Consider the following 21,285-nt stretch of genomic DNA (forward strand, 5'->3'; position numbering starts at 1 on the left):
CATGGACGTTTGTGTTTTGTATATCTGTCATCTTCTGTGCCATCAAGTTGTTGATGATGCTGTATTATTTTTAAAATAAGTGATCTGCTATCACCTCTGGGGTATTTTCCCAAATGATTGATGGCATTTCTGTACAAGTTTCAACCCTGTGCTTTCCCACTACTGACTGGACCCATTTATGTCTTTTCCTCAATTAAAATACCTACCTTTGGAAGTTAAGTGGCTTTTGATGAAGTCAGTGGGAAGTTTCAGACAATTTGATGTTTGATGTATTAACAGGGGTCCTGCAAGGTGATCACACCAGCCTTGCATTGCTTTGACATTTCTTTTATTCATCCTCAGGCAGATGGCAAATATATATATGTATTTTTTTATTTTTTATTTTTTTGCCTTCTTTCGCATTGCTGGTCAAGTGTTAAGTCATGGTGTGCCAGAGGGGCACATAACTGAATGAGGTGAGAACAACGTAAAGAGCTTGGCTAGGTTTGTGCAGGAGCAATGAGCAGTTAGTAAAAGAAACTACATCCCCGCAGTGATTGCAAAATGCCATGGACCATGAGATGGTTTTTGAGATGTTAAAATATGAAAAATATACATCTTGGAATTGCTGGACTAGGGTAGAATTTATACCAGCAAAATGATAAATTATCTCAAAATCCAACTACACGTCATGGTCAAGTAAATTATAGAACACAGACTCTGTAGAATATTACTCCGTATTTAAAAATGGAGTCTTGATATAAATGTTTCCATATAGTTAAAATAGTATTCCATAATAATTATACATGTTAATTCATTTAGTAATTAATATATTGAACTCCTATTGTGTTTTAGACACTAGGAAAAGAGACTGGTGCCTGTGTTCAGAGAGCTTGTATTCTAGAGGGAAAGTGGGCAGAAGGATGTAAGTAAGCAAATACAGTTGACCCAGGCATGTCTGGGTGGCTCAGTGGTTGAGTGTCTGCCTTCAGCTCAGGCTGTGACCCCAGGGTCCTGGGATTGAGTCCCACATCGGGCTCCCCATGGGGAACCTGCTTCTCCCTCTGCCTTTGTCTCTGCCTCTTTCTGTGTGTCTCTCATGAATAAATATGTAAAATCTTTAAAAAAAATACAGTTGACCCTTGAACAAAATGGGATTAGGGGCACTGCCCCCTCAAGCAGTTGAAAAATCAATCTACATGTAACTTTTGACTCTTCAAAAACTTAACTGTTAATAGCCTACCGTTAATTAGAAGCCTTACCAATAACATAAACAGTTGACTAACACATACGTCATATGTGGTATGTATTATCTTACGGTAAAGTAAACCAGAGTAAAGAAATGTTATTAAGACAATCATAAGGAAGAGGATGTGCATTTATGGTACTGTACTATAAAAAATCTGTGTGTAAGTGGACCCAGGGAGTTCTACCCCTGTTATTTGAGGGTCAGCTGTAATAACACAGAGTGGTTAAGTGCTATGAAGGAAACAAATGGTCCAAAAAGAGCAGGTATCAGGAAAGGGACCAATTTATAAATGCTGGAGAGGGAAGGCCTTGCTGAGGAGAGGATAATTAGGCTGAGGGCTGAGGATCGGGAAGGGAGGGGCCAGTGGTATAGAAGGGGCAGGGGAGGCCAAGGGGAAGAACCCAACACTCCTGATGGTGGAAGAGCAGGGATGAAGGTTGGGGTGGGACAGACCTTGGCCTGTGTGAGGAACTACAAGCAGGGAGACAGCGAGAGGGATAGGAGCTGGAATAGGTCATGGAGCCCTTTCGAGCCCTTCATTGAGCGTTGCAGGTTTTTTATGAGCAAGAAGCTGCTTAGGCATGCGAGAGATGAAATCCGATTGTGTTTTAAGAAGCCTTCTCTGCTCTTGTGGGAAGAGTGGATCGGAAGGAGCAGAAGTGGAAAAGGAGACACCCGTTAGAAGACCAGGCAAGAGCTAGCTCATCTTGGCATGGATCATGGTGGGAGAAGACTGAATGGAGAGCATCTGAGGAGTTCACACCTTTCTTCCCAAAAGAATGACAGAAGAACACAGAGAAATCCAAGATACCTTTTAGGTTTCCAGTCTGAACTGCTGCGTGAAAGGCAGGGTGTTTATTGAGATGGAGAAGATGGGTAGGGGTGGGGGGTGCGATAGGGAAGCATCTAGAATTCAATTCTAGATATATCAAGTTTGAACCGTCTGTGAAGCAGTTCAGTGCAAAATACTAGGCAGGGAGTAGGATATACACAGAGGGAACAGAGAGGGAGAATCTGGGTGGAGATACTAATTTAGAGTTGGTTGGAAATGGATGTGACCATTTTAGGGAAAAATAAGAAGGCTCTGGATTTGATGAAGCTCTGAGGCTGCGTAGAGAGGAAGGAGAGGAAGAAGAGCCAGACAAGGAGACTGAGCAGAGGCAGCCAATGGGGGAGGGAGGGAAGAAGAGACTCAGGAGGATGTGGTAGCGTTGGGAATCATCATCTGTGATCCCAGCAAGAGCTGTTTGGTGACATGTTGTGGTGGATGTCACTCTGACTCCAGCTGTGTAAAAACCCATGTTTACATGCAGATAAAACAACCAGAAGAGGCTGTGTTTTATTTTGATGAAGAGACTATTACTATTATGTCTTGTGAAGTTGTTCTAATAACAAAAACAATTTTTTTTAAAAAGGAAAAAGAAAACACACAGTGAGTGTGTCTTGGCAAATGGACTTCCTGACTGACCATCTGGTGTTAAAGAGATCAGCTCACAGTGTGGATTTTTGTTGTTGTTGTTGTTTGTTTTTCGTGGGTTGTGGGAAAGCCAGACTTGTTTGGTGTAAGCAGCAGAAAGAATTTAAGCATGCAAAGTACATCTGGTGATGTCCTTTAGTTCTTGATGATGTGCTTGGTTCTTGCAGGTGTGGTATGCTGCATCCTATGCTGAGTTTGTGAACCAGAAAATTCATGACATTTCTGAGGAAGAAAGGAAAGGTGGTTGGACTTTTTTGTCTTTTCTCTTTTCTATATGAATTCTAAATTGTATATATTACATCATTATGCAACATCCAATTTTCCAATCTCAATATATTAAGAAGGTATTGCAATAGGTTTTTTTTTTTTTTTTCAGCTACACATCCTTGTCTTATTCTAGGATCAAATCGACAGTGACATATTTACATTTCTTTCATGAGTGGCTGGAAAATAGCATTTAATATAATGAAAACTTCCAGATACTCAATTAGAACCTAGACCTGAGGACAATCTCTATCTAGATTTAATCATCCCTGAGAACATTAGCAAGGCAAGCATTGACTTTGTTTTTAATGTGAATGTTACTGAAGCATAATTTACATACAGAAAAGTGCACAAATTGTAAGGATACAGCCCAAAGATTTTCACAAAGTGAACATACCTGTGTAACCTGCACCCAGATCAAGAAACCGAACGTGCCCAGTACTTGGGGGTCCCTTGTGCCTTTTTCACTCTCAAGTATAACTAATATCCTGACTTCTAATACCATGGATGCTCATTACCAAACTTCATATAACTAGAATTATATATGTTCTGAGGATCTTTTGCCCGACATGTTTTGAGATTTATCCATATTATTGCATATTTTTGTAATGTGTTCATCCGCATTGCTATTTGGTAGTCTAGTGTGTGAATATGCTATAATTCATCCATATATTTCACTGTAGTTGAAAATCTGGGTTGTGCAGGGCAGTTCTGACACTTACCTGGGTTAGGTCACATTTTGCAGGTTAAGCACAAGTCTTAAGTCTTTCACAAGACTCTCTTTACTTCAGCTACCAGCTGCAAGCTCTGGGGTCCTCATGCCATCTGCACTGCTGACCGACTAACTACAGTTTAGGGAGCTAGAGCCTCTCTAGGTGTGATCATTTACTAGAATGACTCACAGAACTCAGAAAAGTGCTCTACCTAAGATTACAGTTTTACTATGAAGGATACACCTCAGGACCATCCCCATGAAGAGGTACTCAGGGCAAGGTTTGTGTGGGTTCCAAATATGAAGCTTCCATGTCCCTAGGCCATGTCACCTCTATGGCACGTTGATGTATGATTACCAACCTGGGAAGCTCACCTGAGCTTCGGTGTCCAGAGCTTTTATCGAGGCATCAAGACATAGGCATGGTTGATAGAATCATTGGCTGCATGATCGGATTCACTCTCCAGCTCTTGCTCCCTGGCCAATATCACCCAGCTCAGAGCTCCAGCCCTGCAATCAGATGGTTACAGACACAGGGACCCCTGTCCTGGGTTGTATTAGCAGACACTCAGGTGGGGTCAAAGACTACCACGATGACACTCCTCTTATGTGGGATGTTCCAAAGACTTAGAGGTTGTTTGCCAGGAACCAGGGGCAAAAACCAGCCTAATTCTTTATTATACAAACAGGGTTGTTTCCAGTTGCTGGCTATTTTGAAGAATGCTACTGTGAACATTCTTACACATGTCTTTTAGTGAACATGTGTGCCTATTTTTGTTGGTGCGCATTCAGGAGTGGAAATGTTGGGATTGGGCGTGCCAATCATCAACATTAGTAGATACTTTAACATTTTGTTAAAGTAATTATACTGGGCATTGACTTTTAAGGTTTTTTTGTGATACAGTGGGTCCTCGGCTTACAAACCCTGGATCTGGATCACTAAGTTCTCTGAATACAGATTTCCATTGTAGCACTTTCCGTCTTTCCAGTGTGGTGAGGTTCTGTGTGAGTGTCTGTCGGGGAGATGGGAAAGGGTAGCATGACTGAGTTTGTTCCTTGGGTGTCTTACATGAATACAGCCGAAAATAAGATCCTAAAAAATGCTCTTTGTCCACCTGTAGCCTTTGATTTTATAGCAAAGTGGTAAGACAAATAGCAGACGCTATGTTTATGAGCCCCGGGCTGCATGAGATGAGAATGGTGGGGTTACTGGGCATTTGAGTTTTATTGCTGTCTATTGATCATCGCCATTATGATTTCTCTCCTGTGACTGTAGTTCTTCGTGAGCAAGAGAAGAATTGGCCCTGCTATGAATGTAACCGCCGATTTATAAGCTCGGAGCAGTTGCAACAGCATCTCAATTCCCATGATGAAAAACTGGATGTGTTTAGCAGGTATCACAAGGGAGAAGGTTTTACAAACTTAGTTGTTAAAGGTCCATATTCATTTCCATATTGTCAGTAAACTAACGGATGTTTCTGTGTGTAGACAGGTTATCAGGTGGGCTGCAGAGGGAAATTTCTTATCTGTCATTTCTCTTTCCCTGCCCCCATCCTCATCTACTGCTGAGTTCTTTTCCAGCACAACCAGAGTGCACAGCAATAGGAAATCCTTCCCCCTTAGCTAAACCTATCCCCTTAAATTCCTTCTAGGGTAGGAATTCTTGAGATAGCACACATTCTGCATCTCTGATTTGCAAGCTTTTTTCAGAAGTAGAATTCCTTCATCAAACTAAATCATAAGTTTCATTCTACCATACAAAAAAAGATGAGAGAGAATCATATAGGTTGGGAGTAGGCAGGGGCCAGATCTGGTAGGCCTTGTGAGTAATGGTAAGAAATTTGGATTTTATTCTAAGCATGATAAGAAATCTTCAAAGGGTTCTGTGGACGTATATGTTGAAATGTCATGCTGGATGAAAATTAAAATGTCACTTTCACTTTCATTGGAGCAAGAGGAAAGGCAGGGGACCAGTTGGAAGCTATTTGAACAGTACAAGTGAAGAATGAGAGTGCTTTGGAATAGGCGGTACCAATGAGACAGGTGTAGGGTTGCCATCTTTTACAGGATTTGGAAAGAGAGGAGAGAGTGTGACGTGGCATTTAGGAAAGTGGGAAAGCCTCTGTTCTAGGAAAGTGCAGTGACTGCCTGTGATGTTAAGAGCGCACTGGAGGTTCATGGTCCTGTTGTTAAAGTGAGACCACTGGCATGGCCATCTGTCACCGTCCAGCTTCATTTGCTGTAATAATGCCAGTGCAGAGTGGCCAGGGAAGGGGACTGTGCAGTGTGGTGGTTTCTCCAACACAGCAAGAGTGATGGAACAGCAGTAGGGGTGGCGATCAGGAGCGTATACACAAGGGAGTGGTTACAGCGAATGACTTTGGAGTTTATGTGTGGAAGAAGGGAGAGAAAAGAGCAACGGGATGTAGGACTGCAAATAGGCGACCGAAGGACTAGATTGGAGGTGGTAATGAGATGGAAGGATTGTTGAGTCCAGGCACTTGAGGGCGTGAGCTAGGAAGCTAGAGATAGCATTGGAGTGGACAGTGCATGGAAGTGGGGTAAGGGAGGCTCTGCACTTATCGAGGATGACAAGGTCTAGGATATGACCATGGGAGTAAATGTCTGAGGTGGGCAGAGGACACAGTGGGCATTAAATCACTCCCTGGCAGATGTCAGTGGAACTCCGTTCATGGCTCTATTATAGCACTTTTAAATTGTATTGTGATTTTTTTGGTTTTGCTGCTCTGCTGCCCTCTACTAGACTTCTGAGGATAAAAATTGTCACATAGAGCTTGTCTTTATTGCCTAGCCTAGGGCGTGATGTGGCATATAGAAAGATTTATTGGCTGGGTGTTAAAAAGAAATTTGAGACAATTAGGAAAATTTGAACTTTTTGAATAGATTTAATAACACTGAGCAGCTATAATATTTTTTTAAGATATGGTAATGATATTATGATATATATGTGTGTGTGTGTGTATATATATATATATATATATATATATCTATATGGTGTATCATTATACACATAAAAGAGTCCTTATATTGTAGAGACATACTTGTGGAAATATTTGATGATGAAATGATGTCTGGGACTTACCTCAAAATAATCTAATGGGTATGTGTCGGTGTGGGAAATACTGGAGATATGAGAAATAAAGATTAGCCATGAATAGCTAAGTATTGGAATTAGGTAATGGGTACATTGGGTTCTTTATGGTATTCTCTACATTTACGTAGGTTCAGAATTTTCTATACCAAAGAGTCTTTTAAAAGTTCTGGAACAGCATATAATTCTTGTTAAATTGTTAAATAGATGAGTGGAGAAATAAAACATGATCTCATCAGTTTTATACATATCACACACACGCACATCTTTCCTTTTCTTTTTTTTGATTCCAGTAGAGTTAACACATGGTGTTATATTAGTTTCAGGTGTCCAATATAGGGATTCGGCACTTCCATATATTACTCAGTGCTCATCAAGTAAGTGTACTCTTAATCCTCTCACATGTTCATCCTTGAAAAGAGATTCTAATGATACACCGACTGAATTCCTTTATTAAGGAATTTTCGTATGCCTGAAATCTGTTCAAGGAGATGAAGTTTATTTGGTGCTTACTAGGCATGTTATGGAACAGTTGAATTAGAAGTGTGTTTTGACTTTCCAGAAACTTATAGCAAAATAAGAAAGTTTTTTTGAATCTAGCCACATTTCTTGGAAGGAGCAGGAAGTGAAGCAGGGAGGGGAAAAGAGGGAGAGAATGGAATCTCGTCTCTGGGGACGTGCTGTAAGGCTTAACATGTTCAGTTCTGTATGCATTTCTCACATCATTTTGGAGATATGTTTGTGCTTTCAGAAGTTTCAGTAACAAAATGGTGTCAGTGCTTTGAGTTTTTAAACCCCCTTTTTTTTCCTGAATAATTTAAGAGATCTCTAGGCTCTATTGATGGCAAAGATGAGATACTTAGTGTATAAGTAAAGTATATAAGTACAAGGTGCCTGGGTAGCTCAGTCAGTCAAGCAGCCTACTCTTGGTTTTGGCTCAGGTCACGATCTCGAGTGGTGGGATTGAGCTCCACTTTGGAATCTGTGCTTAGAGCCTGGTGTCTGTTTGAGCCTCTTCCTCCCCCTCTCCCAATCCATTGTATGAGTGCTCTGTCTCTCTCTCTCTCTCTCTCAAAAAAAAAAAAAAAAAGTTAGGGATTCTTGGGTGGTTCAGTTGGTTGGGCATCTGCCTTTGGCTCAGGTCATGACCCTGGAGTCCTGGGATTGAGCCCTGTGTTGGGCTTCCTGCTCAGGAGAGAGTCTGCTTCTTTCTCTCCCTCTGCCCCTCCCCCATGGCTCATGCTCTCTCTCTCTCTCATGCTCTCTCTCTCACTCAAATAAATAGATAAAATCTTAAAAATAAATAAATAAGTAAATAATCTTAAAAAACACATAAAAAATGGGATGCCTGGGTGGCTCAGTGGTTGAGCGTCTGCCTTTGGCCGAGGGCATGATCCTGGAGTTTCCGGATACAGTCCCGCATCAGGGTCCCTGCAGGGAGACTGCTTCTCCCTTTGCCTGTGTCTCTGCCTCTCTCTCTGGGTCTCTCATGAATAAATAAATAAAATCTTAAAAAAAAAAAAAAACAAAAAAAAATCCACATAAAAAAAAGAAACTGTGTATCATCAAAATAGTTGTTCCCATTAGAAAAAAGAATCAGGAAAAGTAATAAAATGAGAGGAAATCAAGATTTGGGGCTCATCAGCACCACTGAGGGAAATTGTTAGGGAGTGCTGTGTAGCTGTGACTATTTATAACTCAACCTTTTGTCCCCAGAACAAGAGGTAGAGGAAGGGGACGAGGCAAGAGGCGATTTGGCCCTGGTCGACGGCCAGGACGCCCTCCAAAATTTATCCGCTTGGAGATAACCAGCGAAAATGGGGACAAGTGTGACGACGGGACACAGGTACTGGGGGAGGAGGAACTCCTTGTTCGTCGCCTGCTCTGGGCACTTAGGGCGATTACAGATACCTCCCAGAGGCAGGCTGATGGTCCTGCCACGGCGGTGCTAGGCTGCGTGTTAGCCAAAGGGTGATGGGAAAGGCAGGAAGAATGCATTCTCAAAAACAAAAACAAAAACGTATTCTTGAGTGTTACAACAAAAACCCAACTTCGATGCCCTCAAGATTTGAAATTGGGGGCCCCTGGGTGGCTCAGTCAGTTAAGCGTCCGACTCTCGATTTCTGTTCAGGTCATGATCTCAGGGTTGTGAGATCGAGCCCCGGGTCAGGCTCTGCACTGGGCGTGGAGCCTGCTTAAGATTCTTTCTCCCTCTGCAACGCCCCCCTGCCTGCTCCTCACAAAAGGATTTGAAATTGTCCAGAGATATTATTGGGGGGTGCTGTTTAATCAGTTTAAACAGTTAAAATGATCTTTCTTCCAGTCAGAGTCTTTTCCTCATGAAGCCATCTGGAACGTCTCCTAGATTTTACATCCTGTGGATAGTTACCTAACCTGGGATAGTTTTCCCAGAAGGAGAATTTTTTTTCCTGAGCATTACAACTCTAGTCATTTATAAACTCGCAGCAGTTCTAAATCTTAGCTGACATTCTCTCTAGCACAAGTCTCTCTCTAGCTGTGGAAATAATTCCTGGTTGTTGCAATTTCAGGACCTGCTACATTTTTCCGCCAAGGAACAGTTCGATGAGGCTGAGCCAGCTACTCTGAATGGGCTGGATCAACCAGAACAGACCACTCTCCCCATCCCTGCGCTGCCACAGGACACCCAGCCTTCCCTGGAGCATGAGCCGGAAACTCATAGCCTACACCTGCAGCCCCAGCACGAGGAGAGCGTGCTGCCCCCGCAGAGCGCTCTGACGGCCGATGACATGCGCAGGGCCAAGCGTATCCGAGTAAGTGGGAAGCAGAGCTCCTCCCTCACGAGGTGCTGCCCTTTCTCCAGTCAGCTGGCTTTCTAGGTGCCATGTTTCCCAGCTTGCTCACCATCCACTCTGAAATCTTGTATCTAGCCTACCACACGCCCCGTCCCCTCATCTAGGAAGAATGTACTAACTACTTCTCAGTGTCTTTGTGTCCCGTGACTGGCTGGAATGGCTGGTCCTAGATTCCGTCAAGTTAGTAATGATGCAGAAGCCTGGCTTTTGGCAGCTTCTGGACTAGTGTAGTTCAAGTAGGATAGCTCCCTGGATCCCTAAACTCACCAATTGGAAATGGGGAAATAAGGATGTTCCATCATAATCATGATTTACACCAAAGCCACTCGAATCTGTGCCTCATGCTAGCTCTCAGATTAATTTCGGGTAAATGAATTTGGTTGTCTACAGTTTCCAAGGGGAGACTGGCAAATGTCATTACTCATCAACGCAAAAGGACCCGTGTCCAAGTTGATATGGCAGGTACAGTTTACACACTCGGGACAGCTGGAAGCTCAGCACCAGGTTGGAGAGTTGGTCAGTGTTTCACTCCTGGGGCCTGCGTCTTGACTCTAGACCATGCGGCCACACGGCCTCCGTGGCTTCCAGGTCAGATGTGTGGTACTCTTACTTCATAGACAGCATCTGAGTCTGAGTTAGTTCCTGTAGGGGATGCATGTGGAGAACATTAGGGTTTTGTGGGATGAGTGCATGTGCTGACTGGTGTACATCCAGAAAACAATTGTACTCCTGCCTGTGACAGCAGGGTATATACTTTTATTATACTGATGAAAGAGATTTTTTTTTTTTTTGTATGACTTCCCAGGCTTTACAGTTTCTAGAGAGGGGATTGTTTTAGCTTATGTTTCTTTTGGTCTTTTCACTTGCGTACGTGTAGCCTGTATTTCCTTTGGTCTTCTTATTTGCCTCTAGGCTAGAAGGGACCTTGAAAAATAGTTTAGTCCATGCCTTTCTGTGAAAATACATTTAAACATTCCTAGCCATATAAAAATGTTGAAAGGTTGTCAGGACTCTGAGGCTAAGCAGCCTTGATAAGCATCCTTTGATGGAAATGTGTAATATTTTCGGCTCCACGGATATCCTTTCAAAAGGCTATGTAAACATACGTAAATATAGACCAGGAAGGCAAAAAGCTATGAATGAATACCTCCCCATCTGTCCTTCTACATTATTTTCCGTTATTCCACGTTATTTCCCAATCTGCATTTTACTTCCTTGCTCCATGACTGTCTTTTCCGCTTTGGCCATTCTAATTATGATTTTTCACCAAGTCCAGAGAGATGCTTACAAGATTCAGTTTTTTGGAAGGAAAAAGGAAAAGAGAAAAAAAACCAAGCCAACCTCAACTGAAAGCCCACGCACGTAGCGAAGCTGTGGTGGTACAAGCATAGCGTAGCTCGGACTGTGCTCTTATCCTTCAGTGCTTTGGGTGACTGGTTTGGGTGCCAGGTTCCTCGTGACAAAGCAAAAGCCACGTCACATGTGGCTTTTGGAGGTCAGGCTTAGTTGAGCTCTTGGGTTTTTTTGTTTTTCCACTCGCACATTCTAAAAAGTAGGGCTATGTATTTTTTTCATCTTTTCTATCCAGATTGGTAATGACCAACTGAAGGGAAGTCTTCCAATCCAATTGGTAATGTAACTATTTTTCTCTCCTCTAATGCTGCCCTGCTCAGTTGGAGCTGCAGGTAGGTTCGTTTCCTGTGTTCACGTAACAGAACGTTATTGAAGTGTTTACCTGACCTGCTGTTCTTTGCAACCTCTGCTTACTAAATCCTGGTGGAAACTACGATTTGGTTGCTGCAGTGAATGCAAACTGGTTAATAAATGACCGTTTATTTTCAGGTAGACTGATGAGTAAATTGTGGGTGACAGATTCCTCCCCCCCAAAACGAGGGGGTAGGACTAAGTGACCTCCGGGGTCCCTTCCAGCTCTACAGTGATTTGGGTGACTTACAGGATGGCAGCGAGATCTGACTATCCACTCAGCCCCGGGCTAGGGACACAGTGCAGTTTTCACATGAGTCCCATCCTCTGGGAGCCTGCAGCCTAATCGGGGAGACAGTGCTCCAGTAAGGGGGCTTATAGTTGAGGGCTAAGTCTAACGTAGTGTCAAAGTGTAGCCTGTCCTTGCTGTGGGCACTGGGCAGTGAGAAAGACTGAAGAAAGATGAGAAGGCGTCAGGGAATAGGTGATGGGTGAAGCAGGCCTTAAATGGTCCTGGAAAGCGACAGGAAGAAGGTAGGCCATTTCCAGGTGGCAGCCAGCCATAGGATCAAAGGCCAACATATGGGCATATACTTGCAAAGGTTTTGGGACAGTGCATGTAGCAGCTTGACCCTAGCATGGGGTGTCAGCTGAAGGACGGTGGAGAATCAGATGGGTTGGTAGGGCTATCCCACCAAAGGCTTTGAAAGCCACATAAAAAACAGGCAGAGGAAAGTAAAAAAAAAAATAAAACAAAACAAACAAACAAACAAAAAAAGCCAACAAACAGGATTTGATTACCTTTTAGTGTCAAGATCAAAATAATATGAAAAGTGATCAAGAATTAATTTCCTTTGGCCACAAATATCAAACTTTAGAAAGAGTACAGGTCTTCGTCTGCAAAAGAATCTGTTGGCTCACAATTTATTTCAGTGTGAGTTGCTTCCCTTGCCACAGATTTCAGCAGCTGGAGCATTTTGGCACCCAGAGCACCTCACGTACCGTGTGGTATGGCGTGCCTGGCTGACGGCAGCTCAAGGATCGGAAGATCCATAGTGGATCCATCTGCTCTGCTTCTGCCACTCTTCATGGCTTCTTCTAGAAATGTGTGCCAGCATCGCTCCGAACTGCAGAGGATTCCTTAGAGTAGAAATGGCCTATCGCTTCTCGGCCTTTTGGCTAAGATCAAGTGGAGTAGAAATGGCCTGCAAGTGGGTCAAGGGGTGGGGACGGGTTCAGCACTTTCACTACCCTGTACTGTGCGGATTACATGAGGATCATGAGATCAGAGAAATATGATCTTCAGGGCTCCATGGGAATTAGAAAGACAACGAGAACAAGGTCTGTGGGCAGAACTAAGAATGCGGAGCCAGCCCAGTGGCTGGTCAGGGATCAGGTGTCTGAGGACACTCATACTAATCAGAAATGACAGAGACTTATTAGCATAATAATCCAAAACAAAACCACATTCTAGATTTGGCACCCACAAAGGTGGCCAGTGGGATCCCCAGTGGGACCAAGATCAAGGATACATTGTGTCCGCCCTGGAAACCTTCTCGAGTTTGGATAAAGGATGTGATTCTTAACACACCAAAAGCACTGTAAATCCTTAATGTCTGAACTTCAGGATAGTATTCATTTATTTGCAATATTTCCATTAAGTTTTAGAAGTAGCCAGAACACTGAGAGCTTTTTTGGAAAATAAGGATTTGTTGAGATAGAGCGAAAAGACTGGGTAACTGCTGAATGGTTTAGTGAAGCGCAGGAAAGCTCTGTGGCTGACGTGAGAGGGGTCTGCGATTAAAGATCTCTGCAGATGCTATAGAAGAGACCTTGAAAGAATTCTTTTGTTTTTTTTTTTTCATATGAAATACATTTCACCAATTCTCGAGCTTTTAATTGAACACTTCCTATGAGCTAAGCTATATTTACAGGAATCTAGATACAAAAGATAAAAGAATATAATGCAGTCCTGAAGCAGCCTCAGTCAACTGGGGAGGACAACACGACTTCTAAAAAGCTCCTCAAGATACATGAGTAGGCAAAGTATCTTTTTTTTAAAAAAAATAATTAATTAATTTTTTGGGCATCTTTCTCGGCCCTGAGAGAGAACGCTGAGGAGGAAGCTTTCTGTCTTATAGTAACTGTGTTCAGAATTTTCACTAAAGAAAACATAATTATTTTGCCTTTTTCTAAATGATTATTTCACATTAAATTTAGTTTAGAACTTGCTTCTTGTAAGTAATTTGAAAGTAAGAGGTTAGGCATGGTTCATTGTGCCTTTTTCATTGCACAGATAATGCATTAAGGTTTCCATTAATCCTTCAATTACTTTTCCCTTATTGTTGCATAAGCATTCAGAGATATATTTTTTGAGGGATTTTTTCCCCTTCTCCTAGCTCTCTAGAGCTTTCCCTCTGGTATTTTGAGGAACTTATGAATGAGCTTTTATTATAGCATAACTAAAATACCGATTCTGCATTCCCTGTGTGAAAGATGATTCTGTTGATCTGCTCTTAGTAGAGCATAAGCTGTATTTTCCAGCAGTAGTGATGAATTTACACTGAATATCCATATTCTCTCACTTGGAGTCCCTATAACAATTGCATGAATTTACAAGATGCCTAATCAGCATTAGCAGTGCAATCTGTGACTGAAAAAAAAAAAGGAAAATTGACTAGTCTAGACAGGGAACAAAGCGATAAGCATAACTTTGTTAGCATGGCCTTTAAATCAGTGGCACTAACTAGCTACACTGGAACTTGACTTCTGCATTTTCTAAGTAGGAAGTGGTCAAATACGCATATTCCATTTATGATGTGTGCTCATATATCTTATCTCGTGAACAAACATGTTCATATAAATCTGTATCCTTCATTTCTTTTTCAAGTTCCTTTTCTTAAATTGAGATATAATTCACCCTTTTGCAGTGATGTTTAGAATATTCCCAAAGTTGTGCAACCATCGCCACTATAATTCCAGAACATTTTCATCATCCTCAAAGAAACCTTGTATCCATTGTCTCCTTCCCCAGCAAGTACTACCCTTCAGTTTTTTTTTTTTTTCAGTTTTTTTTATTCTTTTTCTTTTTCTTTTTCTTTTTCTTTTCTTTGCTCAACATTTTAATCAGGCTTTGAATTCTTTGTCTCAAGAACTTCAGCAAGTGACATTTGGCTGACTTGCTCCATCCTCATTCATGCATGTGTGACTTGTCCCACATCGCTTCTTCCAAATCTCCAATTGTTCTACTCAACTATAGGATTTGTTTTATTATACAAATCCTTGATTGGGAATACTTTTTGGTTGTTACTTAAATTCTTTGGGAAGAAAAACAACTTGTACATCCATAAATATTGTTAAGACATAAAAAAGGTTTGTCTTTTCAGGGTGAACTTCTTTGGGGATGGCTTCCTTTTTAATGTCTTCACCAGGAAAATCTTTCAACTGTGTGTTCCCGCATTTAAGTTCTCTGGAAAGTCTGATTGCAGAGATCATCTTCTTTCTCTATACATGTGCGAGCTGCTCACCCACCTTGACTTCCTCGCTAAATAATCGTATTTGTGTGTGTCTTTCAGAATGCAGCTCTTCAGCATCTGTTTATTCGGAAGTCCTTCCGGCCTTTTAAGTGTTTGCAATGTGGGAAGGCTTTCCGTGAGAAGGACAAACTGGACCAACATTTGCGCTTCCACGGGCGGGAGGGGAATTGCCCGCTCACCTGTGATCTCTGTAACAAGGGCTTCATCAGCAGTGCGTCCTTGGAGAGCCACATGAAGCTCCATTCGGACCAGAAGACTTATTCTTGCATTTTTTGCCCAGAATCCTTTGACCGCCTTGATTTGTTGAAGGATCATGTGGCCATTCATATCAATGATGGCTGCTTCACATGCCCAACTTGTAAGAAACGATTCCCAGATTTTATCCAGGTGAGTGTCTATGCCTGAGACCCCTTCTCCCCCGTACACTTTTTTCTTCTTTTGGTAAAAGAAACTTCGATGTTTGGAAAATTGAGACTTGCCTGTCGCCTGCATTTTCATCCCTTCTTTGAGACAACTTTATGGTTGAGAATGCTATTTCTTCAATCAAGCTACTTTTGATAAACAAAAGATTATCACAACCCTTAATTAAATCGGACGTTGGCATTGAAACATTTAAGTTTTATTGCAAGTAACAAATACACAGATCTGATTATCATTTTTACAAAGTCTTTCTTACATCTTTGCCAGTGCCCTCTACTCATAAGATGTAGAGAGCCTGTGGAAGACATACTCCCATTTCCTGGCTCGGAAACATTTTCTCTCTACCACTGTGGTATCCTGTCTTGCTTTACTAAGGTCATGCATTTTGGAAGGAAACAGAGAGAGTTGGTATATAATATACTTTCGTATCAAGCACTGACCTCCTTCCTTGGACTATATTCTGGAGCAAAATAGGTGAGGATAAATTCCAGAATACTTATGATTTCATTTGAACTTCAAGTGATGATACGCTAGGTCTATGCTAGTCAATAAATAATTAAATATAAATATCTAGTAAAAATAGTGTCTCTTAAAAAAAAAAATTTACCCAAACGAAAGGTGATCATAGTTCTGCTAGTGTTGGGGGTCTTGGTAATTTTATCACTTCATACAAACAATTAGAAAAGTGGCTTATGGCAGAATTTAATGGCAAAAGAGACTCAAACAATGAAGCAAAACGTCTTACAGGAATAGTTGGCTACGACTCACTACCCAGCTCTCATTCACAGCTCTCCTTCATGGGGTATTTATGGCTAAGAGAATTCAGAGGCCGTATTCCTTTATTTAAATTATCTAAAAGTACAGGGAATAAGTCCCAACTAAGGCGAAATGATGCTGATATTGTATCATTCTCATAAATACGTAATGCATTTTATATCATCTAATTCATGTCTTTATTCTTAAGAACCTGATTTAATGGAAAGATGTAAAAGGATCAATTACTTAAAAGGGGCTAAATTGCTTCTATGCATGTTGGAGGCAGGAAAAAGTGAGAAAGAATTATTTTTTGTCTTTCTGTAGATAATATTTAGCAGAATTCATCTAAATACAGAGGAACTCTGCTTTTAATCTTAAAAAAAGGAGAGAGAGCAAGAAAGAAAAATGGGCCCCATGCCATCAGGGCTTTGACTGAGCAAGCACTCTTTCTTCCTCTTCTTTAAGTTATATGGCAGGTTAAGATTTATAAGGCTTTCTGGCTACTTGTTCTGTTTCTTTGTGACAGGGGTACTATGTGTGATTGAGGCCAATTATCAATCACATCTGATTGGATTCTAGCGCCAGGTTGATGAAAATCCATGGTAATGCGTTTGGCTCCCTCTAGTGTCGATAAGCCACCGTTTGTCCTTTCCGTCCCTGCCCGTGCCCTCTGACTTTCTCGCGTCTTCGACTGCCAGGTGAAGAAACACGTGCGAAGCTTCCACTCAGAAAAGATCTACCAGTGTACAGAGTGCGACAAGGCCTTCTGCCGTCCTGACAAGCTGCGCCTGCACATGCTCCGACATTCGGACCGCAAGGATTTCCTGTGTTCTACGTGCGGGAAGCAGTTTAAGGTATGAAGGGTTGTACTTGTGGCCGCTGAAGTCAAGTCGGGCTAAAGGACAAATGCCTGGTCATTTCATCAGTTAATCGCCTACCTACAAAGAGCTGAACTTGAGATGCATTTTGTGTCTCGTGTTTGACTTAGTTATCATGATAAAATTCAGGAAAAAAACCTCACCTTAATACTCCCCAAATAATTAATTCTAATTGCCGAATAGAGTAGTAACACATCTCCTTAAAAAAAAAAAAAAATCCGCTCGTACGATGAGTTGAACTAAATTGCTGTTGAGGAATTCCTAAGAGAACAATACATTTATTTACCAAATCAAGAGATTTTTATTGAGCACTTGTTCAGAGCCTGGTAATGAAGCCCTGAAAGTCTCAGGAGTGTCATTTAAGGAGGGTGGAGAATCTGTGGATCACTGAATGGCGTAGGCAACTTTGGGGAATGGTAATGACTCTGAGGATTAAAATAAGACGTCATAAGTAGCAGTAGGCCACCTAGAATCTGGAAGAAGCAAGGGGAACACCCACAGGAGACACCGGAATAAGAGTTAAACAAGTAAATATGAAAATAATAAGGTATACTTCATTGGGAAATCAGATGATTCACACTCAATAAAGAAACACTAGTGAGTCTGATTGTAGGTCATGCTGACATAGAAACTGGAAGAGTCAGAAATGGATGCAGGAAGGAAAAACTAATTTTAAAAAATGCATTATATAGAATGTGGAGATGATAAAGAGAAATAGGAAGTAATTCCCACACTTTAAATTGATGTGGAATATAATCCTGATGGCTTTCAGTACACAGTAGCACAGTGTAGACCTTTGCAGAAAACTCTAATGTGAAAGCTATAAATAGGCCTAGGTTCTTTTTTGCTTCTTTTTTTTAATGGAGATCTTTATTTTTAAAATTTTATTTATTTATTCATGAGAGACAGAGAGAGAGAGAGAGAGAGAGACAGAGACACAGGCAGAGGGAGAAGCAGGCTCCATGCAGGGAGCCTGACATGGGACTTGATCCCGGGTCTCCAGGATCAGGCCCTGGGCTGAAGGTGGCGCTAAACTGCTGAGCCACCCGGCTGCCCCATCTTTTTTGCTTCTTAATTAAAAAACAGCCCCAACAAAGTATCCAAAAGGATCCCTGTCTTATGGTATTTTTTTTTTTAAGATTTTATTTATTCACGAAAGACATACAGAGAGAGGCAGAGACACAGGCAGAGGGAGAAGCAGGCTCCATGCAGGGAGCCCGATGTGAGACTCGATCCCAGGTCTCCAGGATCACACCCTGGGCTGAAGGCGGCGCCAAACCGCTGAGCCACTGGGGCTACCCCCTGTCTTATGGTATTAAGTGGTTGGCTATCCATCCATCCTACCATTTGATTTTTTTTTTTATTATCTCTTTTGTGCCGATATCATTTTAGCACCAGGCATGTGAAAAGCCTTGCTCCTTTCATTTTTTCTTTTACTCTCACCTGATGGATTAGACAGGGTTCAATCAGAGAAGCAAACCCACTGGAGTTATGCAGTAAGAGTTTTTCTTAGGAACGAACTTCATTATAGAAGATGATAGAGAAGCAAGGGTCTGGCAGGAGGAGTTGGAGGATCGGAAGAGAGTCATTAACGTGCCTCTCTGACGCCCGGTCTGGGTGGACAATGGAAAATTAATTACCTGGGAATCTGGGATGCCAGGCACCTCCAGGGGGCTCATGAAAGAGAGCTGGTGCTGTCCAGGAGGAATGTTGCTGCCTGTGGTGGTGGATACAGAGTTGCCCATGGCACCTGCTCTTGGCAAGAGAACTTCTGCTGAGTGGGAGACAGTGAGGGTGAGCAGGGCACCCCTGCATCTGACCCACAGAGCATCACGGCTGCTGCTTCATTTCCACCTCCCGGTCTGGTATGAGTCTCTCTCTTAGCTAAGACTAACTGGGAACCATGCTAGGAAGGGGGTCCATGTAAATGTAGTTAGTTCCTCTTAGCCAAGTTGATGCAGTACAAGAACAAAATGTGTCTACAATTCATTTTTCAGACTCTAATGAGTTATTTTTCCTAGAAAACAAATTTGATGTCCTGTGCCTTCAGAAAAAACCTTTGATTTTAATAGCCCCTTAGATAGATTCCAGAGTGCTTATCACTTCGACATCACAAGGGGTGCCTGGGTGGCTGAGTCAGAAAAACATGTTACTCTGGATCCTGTGGTCATGAGCTGGAGACCCACGTTGGGTGTAGAGATTACTTAAGTGAACAAAAACTTCGAAAAAATGATTACTGCTACTGTAATAGAGAAAGGGAATAAAATTCCAGGAGAAGGATGAACTCTGATTTGGAGTATGGGGAGACCTCATAGGTAGGTGACGGTTGGATTCCAAGGGTGGGAAAGAGTTAGCCTGCTAGAGAAGGGGCAGGAGGAGGAGGGGGAGAGGGTGAAGATGCCCCAGGGGCATTTTAGAGCTGGGCTGCACTAAGGTACCGGTAGTGGGCATGGAGAAGAGGGCCCATAATCAAGACAAACCTTTGAGGGAGAATTGGTAGGACTATGTCTGGGTGATGGGCTGATAGGCGAGGGGGTGGGGGGGTGGCGGGTGTGTGGACAGGTTGGAATTGGACTTTAGCTTGGGAGGCTAGATGTTTGGGAACACTGCAGATCCAGCAGCAGAATGCAGGCAGGAGGAGAGAGTGGGAGCATACTGGATTGGCCTTAGGGCTGTTAGGATGGAAAGGCCTTGCTGAGATTTGGCCTTCAGTATACGCGTCTGTCTCTGTAGGCAGAGCTCCATGCAGTAGTAGTAGTAGTAGTAGTAGCAGTAGTAGTAGTAGCAGTAGTAGTAGAGTGAGTAATAGGTGGCTTTCAGACTTATCTAATGATTCAGTTAAAATAAGTTTGTTCATTTAAAGGGAATGGGTGGGGGGAAGTTAGCAAATACTGATGCTGGGGAAAAAGGAATGCAAGTCTGAGGTGGTGAGTTTTATCACTGTATCTAAAGACAGTCAGGAGAAATTCTGTTATTTAGGGCAGGGCTCATAATCCAGACTTTATTGCAGAGTAGGAGACTATGAAATTCTCTCCTGGGCTTTCTAGGAATGAGATGGGTGGGGGTAGGAGGAAAGAGCGGTTGGGTCCTGTCCACAGCAGCAGAAGAGGGAGGTAGGTGAGGGGTCCTAGCGTTGAACTCTGAACTTTGAGTGGTTCCTGACACTTGGTGGGCACTCAAGAAATGCTTGTTAAATGAATGTGCTGAAAAAAGGCAGTAGTTAAGTAAAAGTCCCTAAAACAAAACTCGGGGAGAACTGTTCTGGTAGGAAGGTTCAAAATCTTTATCAGACCAGTAATATTTTGGGGCACCCGGGTGGCTCAGTGGCTGAGCGTCTGCCTTTGACTCAGGGTGTGATCCCAGGGTCCTGGGATCGAGTCCCCCATCGGGCTCCCTGCATGGAGCCTGCTTCTCCCTCTGCCTGTGTCTCTGCCCCTCTCTCTGTGTCTCTCATGAAAAAATAAATGAAATCTTTTTTAAAAAGACCAATAATAGTTTAATCATATGTCTAAGAGAAGAGAGCCACAATGAAGAGGGGAGCTGGCATTTTTTGAATTTTTTTCCCCTCGGGATTGGCTCTGCTTGACTTCTGTCTCTGTGGACTCATATCAGCACGTATCACTAGATTAAGTCATCAGACTAAGACCTGTGACCTAGGCCGTAGGCTCCACCTACTGTGGGCTCTGTGACTGTTTACAGGCACTTGTAAGTCCATACGATGAGAGATTCTTAAATCCATGTGAGGTTTGGAAGAATATCAGAATGTCTGTTAAAATGCATGGGGACCGAGCATACACGGTGTCGTAAATACAATGTTACCTGTTACTCGTCAATTTGTCTCGTAATTCTCGATTCCAGACTTACTCCGCTATCCTTTGATCTTCTCCGTATACACGTCGATTCTTTCTTCCCCAAAACCAAGGCTCGGTGGAAGGCGCTCCCTGGCTCGTGGGCAGAGTGGCCGTGAACATCCGGCCCCCTAGCCGCTCGGGCGCCTCTTGGTGGGGTCGTGCTTGCGGGCCACTTGTATGGCTTTCTTTAATGCCTTCAACTAAAATCATTCTACCCTCGCTCCCCACTCCCCTGCCTTTTCAAAAATTCTCTCTAAACAGCGAAAGGACAAACTGCGGGAACATATGCAGAGGATGCATAACCCGGAGAGGGAGGCCAAGAAAGCGGACCGCATCAGCCGCTCCAAGACGTTCAAGCCGCGGATCACGTCCACGGACTACGACAGCTTCACGTTCAAGTGCCGCCTGTGCATGATGGGCTTCCGGAGGCGAGGCATGCTGGTCAGTGCCCCAGGCTTCCAGAGCCACCCGCTTCTGCTTACGGTGCTGGCGTTTGTGCAGTGCTGTGTACGG

General features: G+C 42.8%; 1 protein-coding gene across 6 annotated transcripts in view; it reads left to right on the forward strand.

Moving 5' to 3' along the window:
- PRDM10 (PR/SET domain 10) overlaps positions 1-21,285 on the forward strand; it is a 96,447-nt gene that overhangs the window by 57,801 nt on the left and 17,361 nt on the right. For 5 of the 6 annotated variants that reach the window (XM_049109753.1, XM_049109755.1, XM_025464900.3 and 2 more), the window contains 7 exons: positions 2,873-2,945; positions 4,958-5,075; positions 8,510-8,639; positions 9,343-9,585; positions 14,907-15,254; positions 16,742-16,897; positions 21,034-21,213. In XM_049109753.1, coding sequence (XP_048965710.1) covers positions 2,873-2,945; positions 4,958-5,075; positions 8,510-8,639; positions 9,343-9,585; positions 14,907-15,254; positions 16,742-16,897; positions 21,034-21,213 — 1,248 coding nt within the window. The remainder of the gene's footprint in view (positions 1-2,872; positions 2,946-4,957; positions 5,076-8,509; positions 8,640-9,342; positions 9,586-14,906; positions 15,255-16,741; positions 16,898-21,033; positions 21,214-21,285) is intronic. The other variant, XM_025464905.3, reaches the window with a different exon arrangement.

The sequence above is a fragment of the Canis lupus genome, chromosome 5, assembly GCF_003254725.2.
Source record: "Canis lupus dingo isolate Sandy chromosome 5, ASM325472v2, whole genome shotgun sequence".
Lineage (NCBI taxonomy): Eukaryota > Metazoa > Chordata > Mammalia > Carnivora > Canidae > Canis > Canis lupus.